Raw genomic sequence first — 18,471 nt, 5'->3', positions numbered from 1 at the left:
ATACAGAATTAAAGACTATGGATTTTTTTCTTTCTAATGGCCCAATATTATCATGAGGAATCATGCAATTGTTTTTGGTTTTTTCCTTGACTAGGGAATTTAATTTGCGGAATTTGCTGTAAAATGTCTATCAGCTGTTGTGAATTGTATCTGCAATAAAAAAACTTAAATATATTTTGAAAAAAAATTTTTTTATTGAGACTTCATTCATGTTTTATTTAATAATTAAAGAAGAATTTTGGCCTGATTGAGTAGCTTTACAAGGATAAAGCAAAATTAAAACCTGTTTAAAATTATTTAAGACCTACAACACAATATTTCAGTGGATTTAAGACTTTTAAAAATTTTGTTTTTGAAATGTAAGACTTTTTAAGACTCAGAGAACACCCTGGAGATATAATAAACCACTTTGATGATCAACTTTGGCTGAGGGATTAGAATGAACATAAAATTCTGCAGATATTGTGTAATGTGGTCGGTTCTGCTGGTTCATCTGTTAATGCTGTCCCATCACACTATATTTAATCAAAATTCATTTAATCAGACTTTTTTGATGCGCATGCTAGAACTTATTCTGTAAATGAGTTTCCATTGTCATTTACTCACATTTTTTCTTATCGAAAAAAAGTTTATCCTACTCAGTTTTGTGTATACGTTTTTTTATGGTGGATGAAAACATAGCTAGTAAGGCTCTGTGGCTCTAGCAAAGCTACCTGGCTCCACCCATCATGTAAGTTGGGGTTGGACTATCTGAAAAACATCTTTGAAAATGTGACATTTCTTGTGACATTTGTGGCACATTAACTTTTTTTTCAGTTGCTTTGGTGAATTTCTCACAACACTATTTACATTTGCACAACAGTTAATGCATTTCTCAAAACAATTAGTACAAACTGCAAAACCTAGCTGATAAAATGCAAAAGTGTGTCACTTGCTCAAAATGGATAGCTCATTCCTCAAAAGCAAGTATTCATGTCAATGAAAGTAGGGCTGCACGATTAATCAAAAAAAGATCACGATCTCGATTCGACCCTACACACAATTTTAATTCAGCTTTTTCTACGATTCAGCCAATTATATTTTCAAGGTCAGGAGAGAAGCAAAGCAGTCGCACAAGTCATCACAACAACATTGGCACCTTTAAATGGCATTAAAAGTGTCACATACTGTATTTATAAGATATAATTCACTCAAAAATGTCATTTCTGTCTTCATGTAATGATGTAATCGTGGCCGCGAAATCACATGTGAGCTGACAGCGAGCTGTTTGCTACCGAGAACGCACGCATGCCCGTCTATGACGCCTACTTTAGAGAACAGTGCCTGCATAGGCTGTGAATAAAGTTGTAAATAACGTTCAGTTTGTTGCACAAAGCGATGGTTCAAGGGCTGTGCGGTAGGTTTGATTTGTATTTATGTGTTTTTTTCTCACAGTGACGGCGGCCATGAGCCGCACTAGGAAGTGAAAGTGAAACCTGTGTGCACATTTAAATGATCATATGGCATTTTAGAGTTATGATTACGACAAGCATTTGATATGTTTTTTTTTTCATAGCTAACACATAGTGTTGTGCATGAAAATAAATGTTTACTGTGTCAGTATAACAACCCTTTCCTGTATATAATGTTGAATATAATGCAAGAAGGAATCTGATAATGACAAAATTAAAATTTTACCAGTAAAAACAAATGGTATAATAATGCTGTCAATGGCAGATGACAAGCACATGTCTTAAACATAATAAATCAACTTCATAATTATGAATAGGTATTTTCTGATGTCATCGTTTTACTGTGAATTAACAAACAGGACATATTGAAAGTCTGTTCAAGTCCACCATAATGTCTATACAAAATTTCGCATTTTAAACAACAGTAGACCCACACATAGGCATAATATTATTATTGTTGTATTACCATATGTTTGAAAATTAACAATAATACTAGGCTAATAATATTAACCAATATTTTACATTTACAGAATCGTGAGAAAAATCGCGATCATGATTTTAAGCAAAAAAAAAAAAATCGTGATTCACATTTTTGCCAGAATCGTGCAGGCCTAAATGAAAGTGTCAGTGTCGTCAAGATGAAAAGTCCTGACACCATTGTTTATATTTTTATTATGACCTTTTACCAATGCAAAAAAATCTGATTTTGGTGTGACATTGAAAATGCTCAGAACAGCACTATATAGTATTTGCACAGCCATTTGAAAACTACTGTAAAGTTAGACATCACTGAATTTAGTGAGGTATCTGAGTACAAGACATTGAATATGTATGTTTCACATTTTTACTGAATATGCTCTCTACAATTCTAATTTATTCACAGCATTGTGCAAAAGAATAAATACACTCAAAACAGCAGCCCGTGCCCTGGAACGTAAATGGAAAAAAACTAATTTAGAAGTCTTTCGAATTGCATACAAAGACAGTATGTCCAGCTATAGGAGGGCTTTAAAATCTGCCAGGGCTGAGCACCTCCGCAAACTGATAGAAAATAATCAAAACAATCCTAGATTCTTATTTAACACCATCGCTAAATTAACAAATAATCGGTCATCTTTGGAACAAAACGTTCCACCGCAAATTAGTAGTGATGACTTCATGAATTTTTTCAGTGATAAAATAGAAGGCTTTAGACAGAAAATAGGAGATATTAAACTTTCTGCACCGCCTTATACTTCAGATCCAGTAAACACGCCACTGAATCTAAATAACCTACAGTGCTTTAAAATCATAGAACAGGAAGAGCTAGACAAAATTATAAATAGCTCTAAATCAGCTACGTGTATATTGGACCCAATTCCAACAAAGTTACTGAAAGAATTGCTACCTGTTATAGGAGAACCTCTTCTTAACATTATCAACTCTTCTTTATCTTTAGGCCATGTTCCAAATCCTTACAAGTTAGCTGTTATTAAACCTATTATTAAGAAACCACAACTGGAACCCAGCAACTTAGCTAATTATAGGCCTATTTCAAACCTTCCATTTATATCTAAAATACTAGAAAAAGTTGTTTCTGCTCAATTATGCTCCTTTCTGCAGACCAACAATGTTTTTGAAGTGTTTCAGTCAGGTTTCAGAGCTCATCACAGTACAGAAACTGCATTAGTGAAAATAACCAACGATTTACTCTTAGCTGCTGACCAAGGGTGCATCTCGCTATTAGTTCTACTCGATCTTAGTGCGGCATTTGACACCATTGACCATGGTGTCCTCATTAATCGCTTAAAGTCTACAGGTGTCCAGGGACATGCCCTACAATGGTTTAAGTCATACTTATCTGACCGTTACCAGTTTGTAAATATAAATGGACAGCCTTCACAAATCAGCCCAGTAAAATACGGGGTGCCTCAAGGATCAGTTTTAGGCCCTTGCTACCCCTGGGAGACATTATTAGAAGACATGGGATCAGCTTTCACTGCTATGCAGATGATACTCAATTATATATTTCAACTAAACCTGACGAGACGTCTATTCTGTCCAAGCTAACTGAGTGTATTAAAGATGTTAAAGACTGGATGACCAACAATTATCTTCTCTTAAACTCAGACAAAACAGAATTATTACTTATTGGGCCTAAATACTGTACACAGCAGATCTCACAACTCGACCTACAATTAGAGGGATACAAAGTTAGCGTTAGCTCTACTATAAAAGATCTGGGTGTCATATTAGACAGCAATTTAACTTTTAAAAATCATATTTCCCATGTCACAAAAACTGCTTTCTTTCATCTGAGAAATATAGCTAAGTTACGAAGTATGCTATCCATCTCAGATGCAGAAAAGCTTGTCCATGCTTTTATGACTTCTAGGCTGGACTACTGTAATGCACTGTTTGCTGGCTGCCCAGCATCCTCTATTAACAAACTTCAATTAGTACAAAATGCAGCTGCCAGAGTTCTTACCAGGTCTAGAAAATTTGATCACATCACCCCAATTTTATCCTCCTTACACTGGCTGCCTGTTAAGTTTCGTATTGAATTTAAAATATTGCTTCTTACATATAAAGCTTTAAATAATCTAGCTCCTGTTTATCTAACCAATCTTCTGTCTCGCTACAATCCAACTCGCTCTTTAAGATCTCAAAACTCAGGGCTTCTGGTAGTACCTAGAATAGCAAAGTCGAGTAAAGGAGGTCGAGCCTTCTCATTTATAGCTCCTAAACTCTGGAATAGCCTTCCTGATAACGTCCGAGGCTCAGACACACTCTCCCAATTCAAAACTAGATTAAAGACCTATCTGTTCAGTAAAGCATACACTTAGTGCACCACTTAGGGGGCTTCCACACAGGTTATGCATCTTGCTGATATACACTGTGAACATCAGCTACGCTAATTATTTTCTTTATTCTCCATTTCCACCTGGGGATACTCTTCCCGAGGCCCTCAGACTATGCAGAGTCACTGATTCGATCCAAGACCAACGACGAGATGATCCCAAGGTTTCCATATCCTGGACCTGGCCGAATCCTGAACAACTACTGCGATGGTCATGGAAGAGTGGAGAACATGAGACTGTTTCCTATGACGCTCCAGAGACAGACGAGTCTTCGCTGAGGCCAGCTTCCAGCCTCCGCCACTGAGACTGCAGCTCTGCACAAGACGTTTGGCCAGCGGAGAAATTAAAATGGTCGTGCCCAACTGAGTCTGGTTTCTCTCAAGGTTTTTTTTCTTCACTTCCGCCTTTAGTGAAGTTTTTTTTCCCTCTCCGCTGTCGCCACTGGCTTGCATGGTTCAGGATCTGTAGAGCTGCGCATCGATGGATTTGCTCTTCAGTATTTGGACTCTCAGTAGTGATTATTAAACCACACTGAACTGAGCTCAACTGAACTGAACTTAAACACTACAAACTGAACTACACTGTTCCTATTTACTGTGACCTTTTATGTGAAGCTGCTTTGACACAATCTACATTGTATAAGCGCTATACAAATAAAGGTGAATTGAATTGAATTGAATCATATTTGCAACAAACATAAACTTCCTTTGGGCAGAGCTGTACACAACTGTAAACAATATTGCAGTACCTATTGGAACTGAACGTACAACATACATAGGTCTGTAAATCATTCATGAAATTGCTCTATTTAGTAGACATTTTCAGGAAAAAAAGATTACAATTTTTTAAACAAAATTTGCTTGACAGATTTTGACAACTAGTTTAACATTTTTGTATGTAACGACTCAAGTAATGAAATGAGGACTATTAGTTTTAGATGGAATGACTATTCAGCATTCACAAGTTTAGTTAATTTTGACTGACATTACATAAGCAAATTATAATGTTATAAAACAACAGAGAGTTGTATGAAAGCAACTGATATATGTCCAAAAGCATTTGCAATTTGTTGGACGGAATGAGAAACTGCTACTATGTGCACAAATTGTTTTGAGAAATGCATTAACTGTTGTGCAAATGTAAATAATGTTGTGAGAAATGCACCAAAGTGACTGAAAAAAGTCCCACCTCACCCATATCAAAAGCATTATGTTACAAATATGTTTCAGCTAACCTGTAATGAGTGGAATAGCTGTCCCAAGCTACGTCTGGCCCCCTGGTACTCTTTAGCCTGGGTCAGCAGTATCGTCTGAGCCCAGAACTCCCGCAGCATCTGTATGGCTCCATCCACTCTCTCAGAGTCAAAATGGTAGATTGGATCAGACCGTGTGGAGCTCAGGAAGTCCATGGCCACGTTAGCACTTGCTACTTCACCCACAGCATGCCAAAACCCCCGACCGAGCACAGTATACTGAAACAAACAGATTTGCTTTACAGACTCAGGAATGGTTAATGGTTATTGTAACTGTATTTTATATCACCCTTCAAATCTTTTCAAAGGTACTTAAACTGTGAATGTAGACTAAATTATTTAGCAACTGTTACTGTTTTGGTTTGAGAAGGTCTCTTTGCAGAAATCTCATTTTGCATGATATCTTCATCAAATTTGAAATATTAACTGATGAGACTTTTGGCTTTTAAGATATATTTTATAGGTTATTACAATAATGATTTCATGTGTTTGTATATGAAAAAACAAAGTATAATTTTCCTTACACATCACTTTAAAATCTAAAGCATATGATTTTTTGAGCATTAAACCATCTAGATGACCTATGGTTTGGCTCAATGATCCAAGGACACATAATTTGTGTTTGTAGCTCACTGAGGTCAAGAACTGTTGTCATTTTAATTTGGGTAGGTGTACCCATCCCAATCACTGTGGCTGAGCCCCACAGATTCAGCCGGGAGATGGAAAAATGTAGAAAGTCAACCATCACTGCAGCCCTTCAGTTAGGGCTTTATGGCAAAGTGGCCTGACATATGAAAGCCTGCATGGAATTTGCTAAGAAACACCTTAAGAACTCCAAGACGGAGTTTTTGGCCTTAATTCTAAGTGATATACAGTATGTGTGGAGAAAACGAGGCACTGATCATCATGGAAGAAAACCTTCTCCAATCCCTTCATGGACTGAGCCTAAGGTTTACCTTCCAACAAGACAATGACCCTAAGCACACAGCTAAAACAACAAAGCAGTGGCTTTACAACAACTCCGTGACTGTTATTGAATGGCCCAGCCAGAGCCCTGACTTAAACCTAATTGAGCATCTCTGGAAAGACTTAAAAGTGGCTGTCCACTAACGTTTACCATCCAGCCTGACAAAACTGGAGAGGATCTGCAAGGAGGAATGGCAGAGGATCCCCAAATCCAGGTGTGAAAAACTTGTTGCATCTTTCCCAAAAAGACTCATGGCTCTATTAGATCAAAAGGCTGCTTCTATATACTGAGCGAAGGGTCTGAATACTTAGAACCACGTGATATTTCTGTGTTTTTTTCTGTCAATATGGGGTACTGTGTGTACATTAATGAGGAAAGAAATGAACAAATGATTTTAGCAAATGGCTGCAATATAACAAAGAGTGAAACATTTAAGGGGGTCTGAATACTATATATATATATATATATATATATATATATATATATATATATATATATATATATATATATATATATATATATATAAACACACATGCAAAAGCATATATATGTAATCTGGTTGATGAGATTCTTGCATGTCAAGCAAAAATCTGATGACAGTGAGTAATGCACTATAAAAAAACAGGAAATGCAACTTCAAAACTGTCTGTGGTCCTATTCAGTTTTCCCACTTCCAGCTTTTATTCAGAACCTCAGCAATGAGCTAATGCATTTTTTTCCTTTCAAACACCCAGTCAGAATTTTAAAGTGATTATAAGACACAAAATAAAGCAAAAACTGATGTGTTTAACTTATTGCTCATGTATTTTATAGCTTTTAACTGTCACTGCTGAGTAAGAGGTAACAATTTATTTATAGGGCTAACAAAATAATTTAGTTGTTTAGTGGTAAATTTAACTGCAAATGAAATAGCTCTTAATAAATAAATAAATACAAAAATAAATATTTACTTGCTTACTACATGAATCAATTGCACTGAGCAGCAAAAAAGCAAGAACTAAAAACTTGACCAGAATAATACAGTACCTACCAACTCCTCATAATCTACATCGTGTTGATGTTCCATCATCTTGTTTACAGTTTCCATTGTGATGTTGAGTATAGCTTGCTCCGTCATGTGCTGATGTGTATATGAATCCCAGGACAATGTTAATACGCGTGACCAGAAGTTGGGCAGAAAAGCTTGACATATTGGCATATAGATTAATATGACCATGGCACACAGGTAGGTCAAAGGCAAAGCCATCATTCCACACCGGTCAAAACACCTGAAGTGTCCTAGAAAGATGCATCACACCTGCAAAGGTCAAAACGTGATGAGACAGGCTTTCCTGAGTCTAATACAAGCTGTTGAAGTCTACAGGATGTGGTGAACTGTTTTATATAAGACACACACCACACTATTGTATTTTTTTTGAAGGTACAGACAGACATACAGTTAGAATTGAGAATTATTACATTATTTACAATCGAAAAAAAATTGCTTAAAGGGGCTAATAATTTAGACCTTAAAATGGTCTTTAAAAAGCTTAAAACTGCTTTCATTCTAGCCGAAATAAAACAAATAAGACTTTCTCCAGAAGAAAAAATATTTTCAGACATACTGTGAAAATTCCCTTGCTCTGTTACACATCATTTGTGAAATATATAAAAAATAAAACAAAACCAAGTGGGGGAGTGGGGTTGTTGGGGTAGGGGGCTAATAATTCTTCAACTGTATATAGGGAAAATGGTGTTTTACCAAGTTTAACAAGTAAGAGTATTTCCTGTTATTATAATTTTTTTGTATGGAGAAAGACTTATTTATTTTAGTTGGATAACTATAAATAACTAAAATAATAAAATGAGTTATTACATAAAAAAGTCAGTATTATTACCCCCGTTTATGATTTTCCTTCCCCAGACATTCAATGATTTTCATACTTTAACATATACTATATACTCACAGATCAATATCACAATATGCAAAGCCACAATATTATAATATATAGTAATATATGATACATAGTTGACATATAGTTGACCAGCATGTGATTTAAGGCCTGTAACTGTGAGCATTTCAAGAGAGTTTAAAACATCTGGAGGCAATAAATTGTGACATTTGGAGTTGTGACAAAGATTAATGTGCATGATTAATATGTATATAATAAAAAAATTATATATATATATATATATATATATATATATATATATATATATATATATATATATTTTTTTTTTTTTTTTTTTTTTTTTTTTTTTGTAAACTACTTGTGAAAATAACAAATATACAAATTTTGTCATATTCAGAAAACATATCACCTATATATTACCTCTTTCTTCATTTTTCTTTACTTCCTTTCTTTTTAAAAAGATGTAATTTTCTATATTAACGCAGTACATTCTGTAACTATGCATAATAATCAAATTGGATTGCTTTTATTTTTATAGTTGGGTGTGGCTTCATGTCCCCATGCAGTGTTTTTAATAGCTTTTTTTTCTGACATAATTCAACCATAAATTGAACAAAAGTGCTCATGCCGACACACATTTTATACGTAAGCTCAAAACAGGTACACAAATAGGTATTTTTCTTACCTCTACTGGCTTCTTTCCTTTTGTGGTCTCAGTCTAGCTTTTTTCAGCTTGTATTTTCATGCGTTACACCAGTTGTCAGATCAAAGCTCCAATCAGCAATCAGAAAAGCACATGTTGTGGTTTTTGCCCCAAGAAAGAGATGCTGTAAGCATTCTGTCTCCTCACCACATTATCTGCAGTCTTTTGAATAACAGAAGCTGGAAGACAAGTTTTAAGATTCTTGTTTTGTGAATATTTCTGCAGGTACTTCTCAGTTTAGTAAGTTACAGAAACATGCCCAGAGCCTGGTTAAGATGGATATCCACGAGACATGTATCCTCATGACCCCACTATTGCATGTGCTTCCCTCCTTGTCCTCTATCTCCTCACTGTCCTCTTTTTTTTCTCCCTCACTTGCCCCATTTTATCATGCTGCACTGACTCCACACAATAGTGCTGCATATATTAAGGGCAACTGTGTCCCCCTCTCCTGCCCGTCAGTTCTGTCTTTTTCTTGACATGAAAACACACACCATTTTCACTTCCCCCAGAGCTTCTATTGTGACTTCAGGGTGAAAGGCTTCAGATGTGTTGCTAACCAACCTCTCTCCTGGCATTAGACTTTAGACCTAAGCTTTAGGAGGGCTGGAGGGATAAAAATGTATTGTATTTTGGATCTTTTGTAGTTTGTGTGTTCAGAGTCTGTGGATAATTTTTTTTACCATACTTTTAGTTCACTAAGTGCAATTCTGCATTAAAGAGGGCCTATAATGCCCCTATTTACAAGATGTAAAATAAGTCTCAGATGTCCGAGTGTGAAATACCAAACAAATAATGTTTTAAACTCTTTGAAACTGTCCGTTTGAGGCTTTGATCCGAATCATGCTATTTTGGCAACTGAGCTTTAAATTCAAATTAGATTGTGGCAGATTCAAAAACAAGACTAACATTCTATGCTAATGAGGGAGAGATCATCACTATGGGCGGGGCTTTCATCTGCTGATGACACAGACATAAGGAGAATGTCAATCAAAGTGCTTCTGCGGACTGTTTTTATGAAGTGTGATCACAAATATTTTTTATACATTTACAAAAAAATAAATGAATACATTTTTACCATTAGAAGCTGGTTATATTTACCAGACTGTTGCCACACAGCTTTTATGAAAGTGAGTTTTGCATAAGATTAGATTAGATTAGATTAGATTCAACTTTATTGTCATTACACATGTACAAGTACAAGGCAACGAAATGCAGTTTTGGTCTAACCAGCAGTGCAATAGCAGCAAGTGCAAGATCTAGGTATAAGTTATAAAGTGCAGTTACAGAAAAACTATGGTAATATTTACAGATGGATGTACTATGAACATTATATACAGGTTGTATTAGATATGAACAGAGATTTACAATAAATGAATATATGTACAGGATGCTATTAAGAATCAGAAGTGTGCAGATAGATAAACATAATTACAAATGTCCATGTGCAGTGGGTATGTACAGTTCAAATAAGTGAATCAGTGCAATGAATATGTGCAAACTTTAAATGTGCAAATGTTAAATAGTGCAGTGATTGTGAGGAGTATAAGTTAGAGGAGTGTGGGGGGTGTATTGGGGGGGGTTAGGGCAAAAGAGTCAGTGAGGGGCAGAGTTCAAAAGGGAGACAGCTCTGGGGAAAAAGCTGTTCCTCAGTCTGCTGGTTTTTGTCCGGGGGAGCCTGAAGCGCCTGCCGGTAGGCAGGAGAGAAAACAGTCTGTGAGCAGGGTAAGAGGTGTCCTTAAGAATACTGCGTGCTCGGCTCAGACAGTGTTTCTTCTAGATGTCCTCAATGGCTGGCAGTGTAGTCCCTGTGATGCGTTGGGCAGTTTTCACCACCCGCTGCAGTGCCCTAAGCTCAGCAACAAAGCAGCTTCCATACCAGACTGTGACGCAGTTGGTCAGGATGCTTTCTATTGTGCAGCGGTAGAAGTTTACCAAGACAGCTGATGAAAGCTGGTTCTTCTTGAGTTGCCTCAAGAAGAACAGGCGCTGGTGAGTCTTCTTGACCAGGCTGGAGGTGTTGGTGGTCCAGGAAAGGTCCTTTGAGATGTGGGTCCCCAGGAACTTGAAGGATGAGACAGGCTCAATGGCCATCCCATTAATGTGGATGGGATCATGTGAGCCTGTTTATCCCTTCCTGAAGTCCACAATGAGCTCCTTAGGCTTGTTGGTGTTGAGGAGCAGATTATTGTCAGTGCACCAAGTGGCCAGATGCTGTATCTCCTCCCTGTAGGCAGTCTCATCATTATTGCTAATTAGACCAATCACTGTGATGTCATCTGCAAATTTGATGATGGTGTTGAATCTGTTCACAGGCCTACAGTCGATGGTAAAAAGGGAGTAGAGGAAGGGGCTCAGCATGCAGCCCTGTGGTACACCAGTGTTGAGAGTGACTGTGGTGGAGCAGATGTGGCCTGATCTAACATTCAGAGGTCTGTTAGTCAGAAAGTCCATAACCCAGTTGCAGAGAGACGTGTCGATATCCAGGTCTCTGAGTTTGATCAGTAACTTAGAGGGTATGACAGTGTTGAATGCTGAGCTGAAGTCAACAAACAGCATTCGTGCATAAGTGTTTTTATTGTCCAGGTGTGTGAGGACAGAGTGCAGTGCAATGGAGACGGCATCTTCTGTGCTCCTGTTGCCACAGTAGGAAAACTGATGTGGGTCCAATGTGGATGGCAGAGAGTCTTTCAGATGTGCCAGGACCAACCGCTCGAAGCACTTCATGATGGTGGGTGTGAGTGCTACAGGGCGGTAGTCATTCAGGCATGTTGGGCTGGAGTGTTTGAGCACTGGCACAATAGAGGTGGTTTTAAAGCATGTTGGCACAGTTGCTAGGTTAAGCGACAGGTTGAAAATGTCTGTGAATACCCCAGCGAGCTGTTCTGCACATGCTTTGAGGACGTGCCCAGGAATACTGTCTGGTCCAGCAGCCTTACGCACATTGAGCCGACTCAGTGCGGTGTAGACTTCCGAGGAGGTGAGTGTGATAGGTGAGTGGTCGGTTGAGGAAGTGTTCCTGGTGTAGGGTTCTGTATTGTCTCTTTCAAAGCGGGCATAAAAGTCATTAAGCTCGTTCAGGAAGGAGACATTTGTGGCTGTGGGGGTGGACTAGATGGGTTTGTAGTTGCTGATGGCCTGGATGCCCTGCCACATGCGCAGAGTTGGAAAAGTGCTCCTCTAGCTTTGGCTTGTAACAGTGCTTGGCCTCTTTGATGCCCCTCTTCAGATTAGCCCTGGAAGTGCTGTAGGCCTGTGCATCCCCTGATCTGAAGGCAGTGTTGCGTGCCTTCAGCAGGAGGCGCACCTCCTTGTTCATCCATGGCTTTTATTTGGGTATGTGGTGATCTGTTTCTGGGTTGTAACACTGTCTATGGTGGTGTTGATATATTCCAGAACAGAGGAAGTGTAACTGTTAATGTCTGTGTGAGAGCCACATGTGGCCTGGGAAGCAAACATACTCCAGTCTGTGTGTTTAAACCTGTCCTGGAGTGTGGAGTCTACCCCCGCTGGCCACACTTTGATGGTCCTTGCTGATGGCTTCACACGGTTGATGAGGGGTGAGTACTTGGGGGTGAGAAACAAAGGAAGGTGATCTGATTGATCCAAGTGGGGGAGGGGGGTCATAGCGTATGCTTCAGCCATGTTTGTGTAAACTTGGTCTAAAGTTTTGTTTCCCCTAGTGTGGCAGAACATGTTTTGATGGAATTTGGGGAGCACTGTCTTTAAGTTTGAGTGATTAAAATGAGCAGTCTGTTGTTTGCTGATGGCTGCATGAAGTTCATTCATAGCAAGCTTGGCATCAGCATCGGGAGGAATATAAGCAGCAGTTATTATGGTGGAGGTGAACTCTCGTGGCAGATAAAAGGTCTACATTTAACCATTAGAAATTCCAGGTTAACAGAGCAATGTCTCCCAACGATGACAGTTTGTGCACCAAGCTTTGTTAATATAAATGCATAATCCTCCGCCTCTGGTCTTACCGGAGTCATCCGCTGTTCCATCTGCTCGGAATGTTTGATGCTCAGTTAGCGATACAGCATTGTCTGGTATCCCGCTGTTTAGCCATGTTTCTGTAAAAATCATGACATTACAGTTCTATAATCTTTTGCTGTGGTTGATGCGCAGTCGAATCTCATCCATTTTGTTCACCAGGGACCGTACATTGGCGAGAAAGATGCTGGGTAAAGATAGCCGGTGTGGTGTTAGCTTTAGCTTAGCTCTTAGCCCGCCGCGCTTCCCCCGTCTTTGTTTACGTTCTCTGCGCCGCCTTCGAGCACTTCCGCCCGGCCGGGTAGGGCGCTCAGGCCCGGGTGTTCTGGAGATCTCAGGGATTAGTCGAAGATTGCTAATAAAACTGTCCGGAATGCACAAACCAATATCCAAGATCTCCTGCCGGGTGTACGATGTAAAGGCACTGCTGTTCTGCACGAACAGACCCGAAATGAGCAGGAATAATACTGCAAAATTGCAGAAACTGGAGAGACGCTGAGCCTCACGATGTGACAGTGCCGCCATCTTGTCTCATTATGCCTGATTTCACACATCCACCATTTTTAAAAGCAAAATCGAGGCTGTGGTGGGAAGAAACCCAGTCCAAGTATCACCTGAGTCACATAGGAACGTTGTTTACCTGGCTGTATATCTTATCAGCGAAGAGAAAGTGACACAAATTTATAATTTTACTGCCTTCCGAGTGACCCGAAGCTGTTTTCTGTGTGGATAGTGAAAATAAAAAGGGATATTAAACCTAATTTTTCAAGGGAAAAAGCACTAGTTAGCTAACGTTTTCTTTCCCAAACACATGTTTTAGCTGTTATTTATCAAGCTCAAATTAACGAACTGATTCACTATATTAGACCTGTCATGATACTGAATTACGGTACTGAAATTTATAAAAAAAAAAACGTCAATTTCCCGATAACCCATACTATTCACCATCGCTCAACAGAAATTACTGTGACTGGCCGTGAAGGTCATCAGTTCACCGCACTTCACCACTGTTTACCGAGTGCAAACACAGACGAGCAATAGACTGATCTTTGCGGCTTCAAAACGCTCCAGTTTCAGTGTATCTGTGTTTGCATGTGAAGTGCGGTGAACTGATGACCTTCACAGCCAATCACAATCATTTCTGTTGCGCATTGGTGAATACTATGACAATTCAGCAGTGTATAAGAATGCACTCAATGACACTTAAATGTTAGCAGGAAATAGACATGTTTAAAATGCTTTCGTGTTTTAAAATGACGGCCGAGTGAAATAAACATATAGGTCTCCTTTAAAAAAATATAGAGCTTATTAGAAAAAAGGAAAGGCTTGAATTTTAGTTCTTTATGCTTTTTAAGATGATGCTTTTATTATATCTGCCCTCATTTGTTGATTTTTATTTATTTCGAAGAACAGCACAAGCACATATCGATAGTCCTCATTGAAAGAGGTTTTCTTTTTTTCCCCTCAGTTGTGCAGCAACATGAATTTGTTTTCTTTGACCACTAAGTGGCGCTATAAACATGGACTTTCACAAGTTAGGAGTTGAAAGTATCATAGCATATTTTCACCAATAGCAAATGACTGTTTAGGAATAACAAAGCAATATACCGTTGTCAATTATAATTAAAGGGCTCCTTGGTTATAATATACAGTCCAAGTTCAATGCAAAGGGAAATGTTTTCTTTTACAGAATTTACTTTTTAATTTATAAAAATAAATTAAAATAACAACTGGTCAGGACAACAACAAGATACTTCCTGGGTTTGTGCACAGTGCAAACTCTAAAACTGCCTCAAAGTGTGTCCTCTAACATGCACTGAGTAGTCAGCAAATCAGATCATACTGGGTCAGCTAACCAATAGCCTATTGCATATTTCTGGAAATTTATTTTGAAATTAACAATTACAAAAACATAAAAAATAAATAAATAAATAAAAATCAGACCCACAAAAATATCAAAATACTGTCCAAAATAGACGCCCGCAGACATAAACACACATACCGAGATATTAACTGGTAAGACAGCATCAGAGTAAGGGTGCTTTCACACCTAGACTTGTTTCAGAACGCATTTCCCCAGTTAGTGTGGTTCATTTGGCATATGCAAATCCAACAAACGCGCTCGGATCCAAGCCAAAACAATCGGTCCAAGATCGCCTGAATGAGGTGGTCTCGGCTCAAATAAAATGAACTTGCTGGCTAACTACATTGGGATTATCTCCAGAAATATAATAAAACTATGACGTTGTATGTATTTTAAAGAGCATTTATCGTTCATTCCTGCTGTGTAGCAAGTTGGCTCATGTGATCACTGTTAACTGTCTAAGGAATTAGTAAAATGGATTCAAATTATTTTGAAATGCTCACTATAACACTGCATGTGTTTGATGCCATTTTTAAATCAAACAACTGCACGTCTATAAGGAACTATAGTATTTTTTCCTGTTCCTCGTTTCATTATGTGAATGAATTTTTTTCATGTCTCTCTGTAGTTTTGTTTAATACAAGTCTCAATCAACATATTTGGCAACTAGAAGGAAGACAGCCATATCTCCTTGATGTTGGCAGGTATACAGAGAACCAGATTAAGCAATTCTACAAAACTAATAAGGAAACCATAATTATCTCGTCAGTAGGATGGAGCCCAATTTTATAATGCTGAATATGATTATGTCCTCCTTCACTTTTATGTTTTTATTTAGACAATAACTACTCAGTTAGTCCAACAAGCAATAGTGTTGAATGTTGTTTTAAATGTGAATTCATTTATATTTGCGTCTGAAAATCCACCTGGTGAACTACTTGGACCTGCTTCTTTTTCATGATGGATGTTCTTTGTTATCAAGCCTTTGACATCCAGACAGATTGTCTCTACATTTGGCCAAAGGAGAACTGGTCACCCCTGATGAGCTTTGTTTCCCCCAAGGTTTTTTCTTCACTTCTGCCAATTTGGTAGTGTTTTTGGTTTCTTGTAATTGTCCAATCTGGCTTGCCTTGTTGGGGCTGGTGGGGCTGTGCTTCAGTGGATTAGTGTAATTTTGTATTACACTGATTTGTATTAAAATGAACTGAACTTCAATACTGACATTTACACAAAACTGAACTAGAAATACACCAGCATTCTACAACTACTCTGTATTTCTGGAATGACTTATGGCTTTTTGTCAAAGTTGCTTTGACAAAATCTACATTGTAATAGAATTGTATATCTATAGAAATAAAGCTAAACTTAACTGAATAACAAGGCTGGCATGTATGTGTTACATCCTCATTGTTTGATAGTGTTTTGATTAAAGCTTTTCTGATTTTGTGTTTTGTAAATGCATTTATTTATCGTTAGTATTTGTCTTTAGTTTTCCTTTTTGTTTGTCTTCAAATAAAAAGTTATGTTTTATAAATGATTTAGCCATTATAAATGATCGTTATAAATGATTTGTAAGCTTCACATGGATTGTTTTCAACATAAATAAGTAAACATGTAAAAATGTTTAAATCTTGTTTATATTTGAGAAGTTAATGGTCATGTTTGTGCCTCATTTCATATAAATGGAATTTAGAAAAAAGTAAATATTTTGAACGTTGATCACACTCAAATTTACCCTTATATTCACTTCTAGTAGTTCTGGATTGTTATAAATGTGAAAATTCCTATAAATAAATGTAGAAATGTAAACTACAATGAAGAGTTTAACACCAAGTGAGTAAAATAACCAACACTGAGAGTAGAGTAAAACCCTAGAGTAAAACCCAAAGCACTGACACTGGTGCCAATTTAACTCTGGTCAGTGATTATGTTGACACCAGAATAGTTTTGAAATTATCTCTAATATAGTTGAATTAAAACGGTCGGTTTTATTCTGTAACTATTTAACACACAGGGTCGTGAGTGAAACAGAGACCAGCAGGTAAAGTGCTATGCAGCTAAAACCTCACTCCTCTGAACTCTAGTTGGAATAGCAACCAACTCCCATGCAAAGAATTCCCGTTTCGATCCCAGCTCAGAGCAACCTGGTAATCTCTGCCTTAATGTATATGAGGTAATTTTATCAAAGTTGTATTAACACAAAAATGGTATTGTTTATTACATATATTGGTTTTAGGACAACTTTGGTTTTAATCCAGGTATATACAGTTTAAAATAATATTGGAGCTAATAATTTAGGAGAGATAATAATTCTAAATTCAACTGTAAGTGGTTACAAGACATTCTACATTTTTAATGCATATAAATACAACTAACTAACTAACTAACTAACTAACTAACTAACTAAATAAATAAATAAATAAATAAATAAATAAATAAATAAATAAATAAACATCACAAAGTAGCCTGTTATAAAATTGCCTAAGATAGAATTCTCAGAACTGTTTTGTGTGCATGTATGTGTTTGTGCATGCATGTGTTTCCGCTTTAATAATTCCCTTACAGCATGATTATTATAGATGCTGTACCTCAGTGAAAGCACTGCCCTTTTCTCTGTTCTGTTTAGTGTAGTGGCTTTATAACAGCATATTGGACGCAAACCAAAAGAAACTAAATAATCTTGTGTAGCGTAAAGACATATTGATTAGCAGTCATGGTTAGTGTGATTCTCCTTGCATGTAAGTAGTGAAATTTAAAAATCTATCATGAAAGAAAGCAGAACTAATCAATATATTTAATTTACACTGTGCTGTAGGAGGAGTTTTTATCAATTTATTTTCCTTTTCTTAAAGATATCTCAGTGAATCTTTTCATTCCGAGTCAAGGTATGTTTTAAATATAAACAACAACACAGTAAATATAACATTACCAGGATGAGTAAATAGTTCTTCTTTCTTTCACAGGTCAAAACATTCAACGGGCTAAGATTTTCAGTCAAAACAAAGAAGTGCCAGAAGGGGGTAAACTGGAGGTTACTTGCAGTGCATTTGGTCTGGCAACAAAGGCAGTTTATGTCTATCTGTGTACAGACGGTAAAGCTGTAGATGTGCAATTTGGACAAGATGTCTCCTTTAAAATAGAGCGTGTGGAAACGAACCAATCTGGCAACTACAGCTGTGTGTTTTCAGAAGAGAAGTTGGAGATAACTAAAGTTATGGGATATGGTCAAAATAATGTCTTCATCAATGTGACCGGTAAGATATTCTGACATTTCTGAATAGATTTGTTAGTCTGGACTACAAAACCATCCTTAACACACATATTCGTACGCTGTAAAAGAGAATATGATCAATTAATCATGACAACATATCTTTTTACGTAACTTATTACGTTAGTCATGTTCTAACTTAATTTTTTATGTTAAGCAAGTTGTTTTAAGTCAGTTTAATATAATATAAGTTCAAATGATTCATAAGGTAATTCATTTCAGCTTTAAAATGTAAGGCAAC

At 37.3% G+C, this 18,471-nt stretch overlaps 1 protein-coding gene and 1 long non-coding RNA gene across 3 annotated transcripts in view; one reads left to right on the top strand and one right to left on the bottom strand.

Annotated features, from left to right (window-relative positions):
• vwa7 (von Willebrand factor A domain containing 7) overlaps positions 1 to 9,424 on the bottom strand; it is a 29,031-nt gene extending 19,607 nt beyond the window's left edge. For both annotated transcript variants that reach the window (XM_056478646.1, XM_056478647.1), the window contains exons 1-3: positions 9,088 to 9,424; positions 7,541 to 7,807; positions 5,526 to 5,762 (exon numbers count right to left, since the gene is read on the bottom strand). In XM_056478646.1, coding sequence (XP_056334621.1) covers positions 5,526 to 5,762; positions 7,541 to 7,759 — 456 coding nt within the window. In that variant the 5' untranslated portion in view covers positions 7,760 to 7,807; positions 9,088 to 9,424. The remainder of the gene's footprint in view (positions 1 to 5,525; positions 5,763 to 7,540; positions 7,808 to 9,087) is intronic.
• An 8,178-nt stretch (positions 9,425 to 17,602) lies between these two features.
• Positions 17,603 to 18,237, top strand: LOC130245198 (uncharacterized). The gene is made up of 3 exons (XR_008839305.1): positions 17,603 to 17,700; positions 17,815 to 17,847; positions 17,926 to 18,237. It is a non-coding gene; the product is annotated as an uncharacterized LOC130245198 (long non-coding RNA).
• The last annotated feature ends 234 nt before the right edge of the window (positions 18,238 to 18,471 follow it).

Source organism: Danio aesculapii, chromosome 18 (genome assembly GCF_903798145.1).
Source record: "Danio aesculapii chromosome 18, fDanAes4.1, whole genome shotgun sequence".
In the NCBI taxonomy this organism is placed as follows: Eukaryota; Metazoa; Chordata; class Actinopteri; order Cypriniformes; family Danionidae; genus Danio; species Danio aesculapii.
The sequence above is the reverse complement of the archived record's forward strand: the minus strand, read 5'-3'. Positions and strand labels throughout refer to the sequence as shown.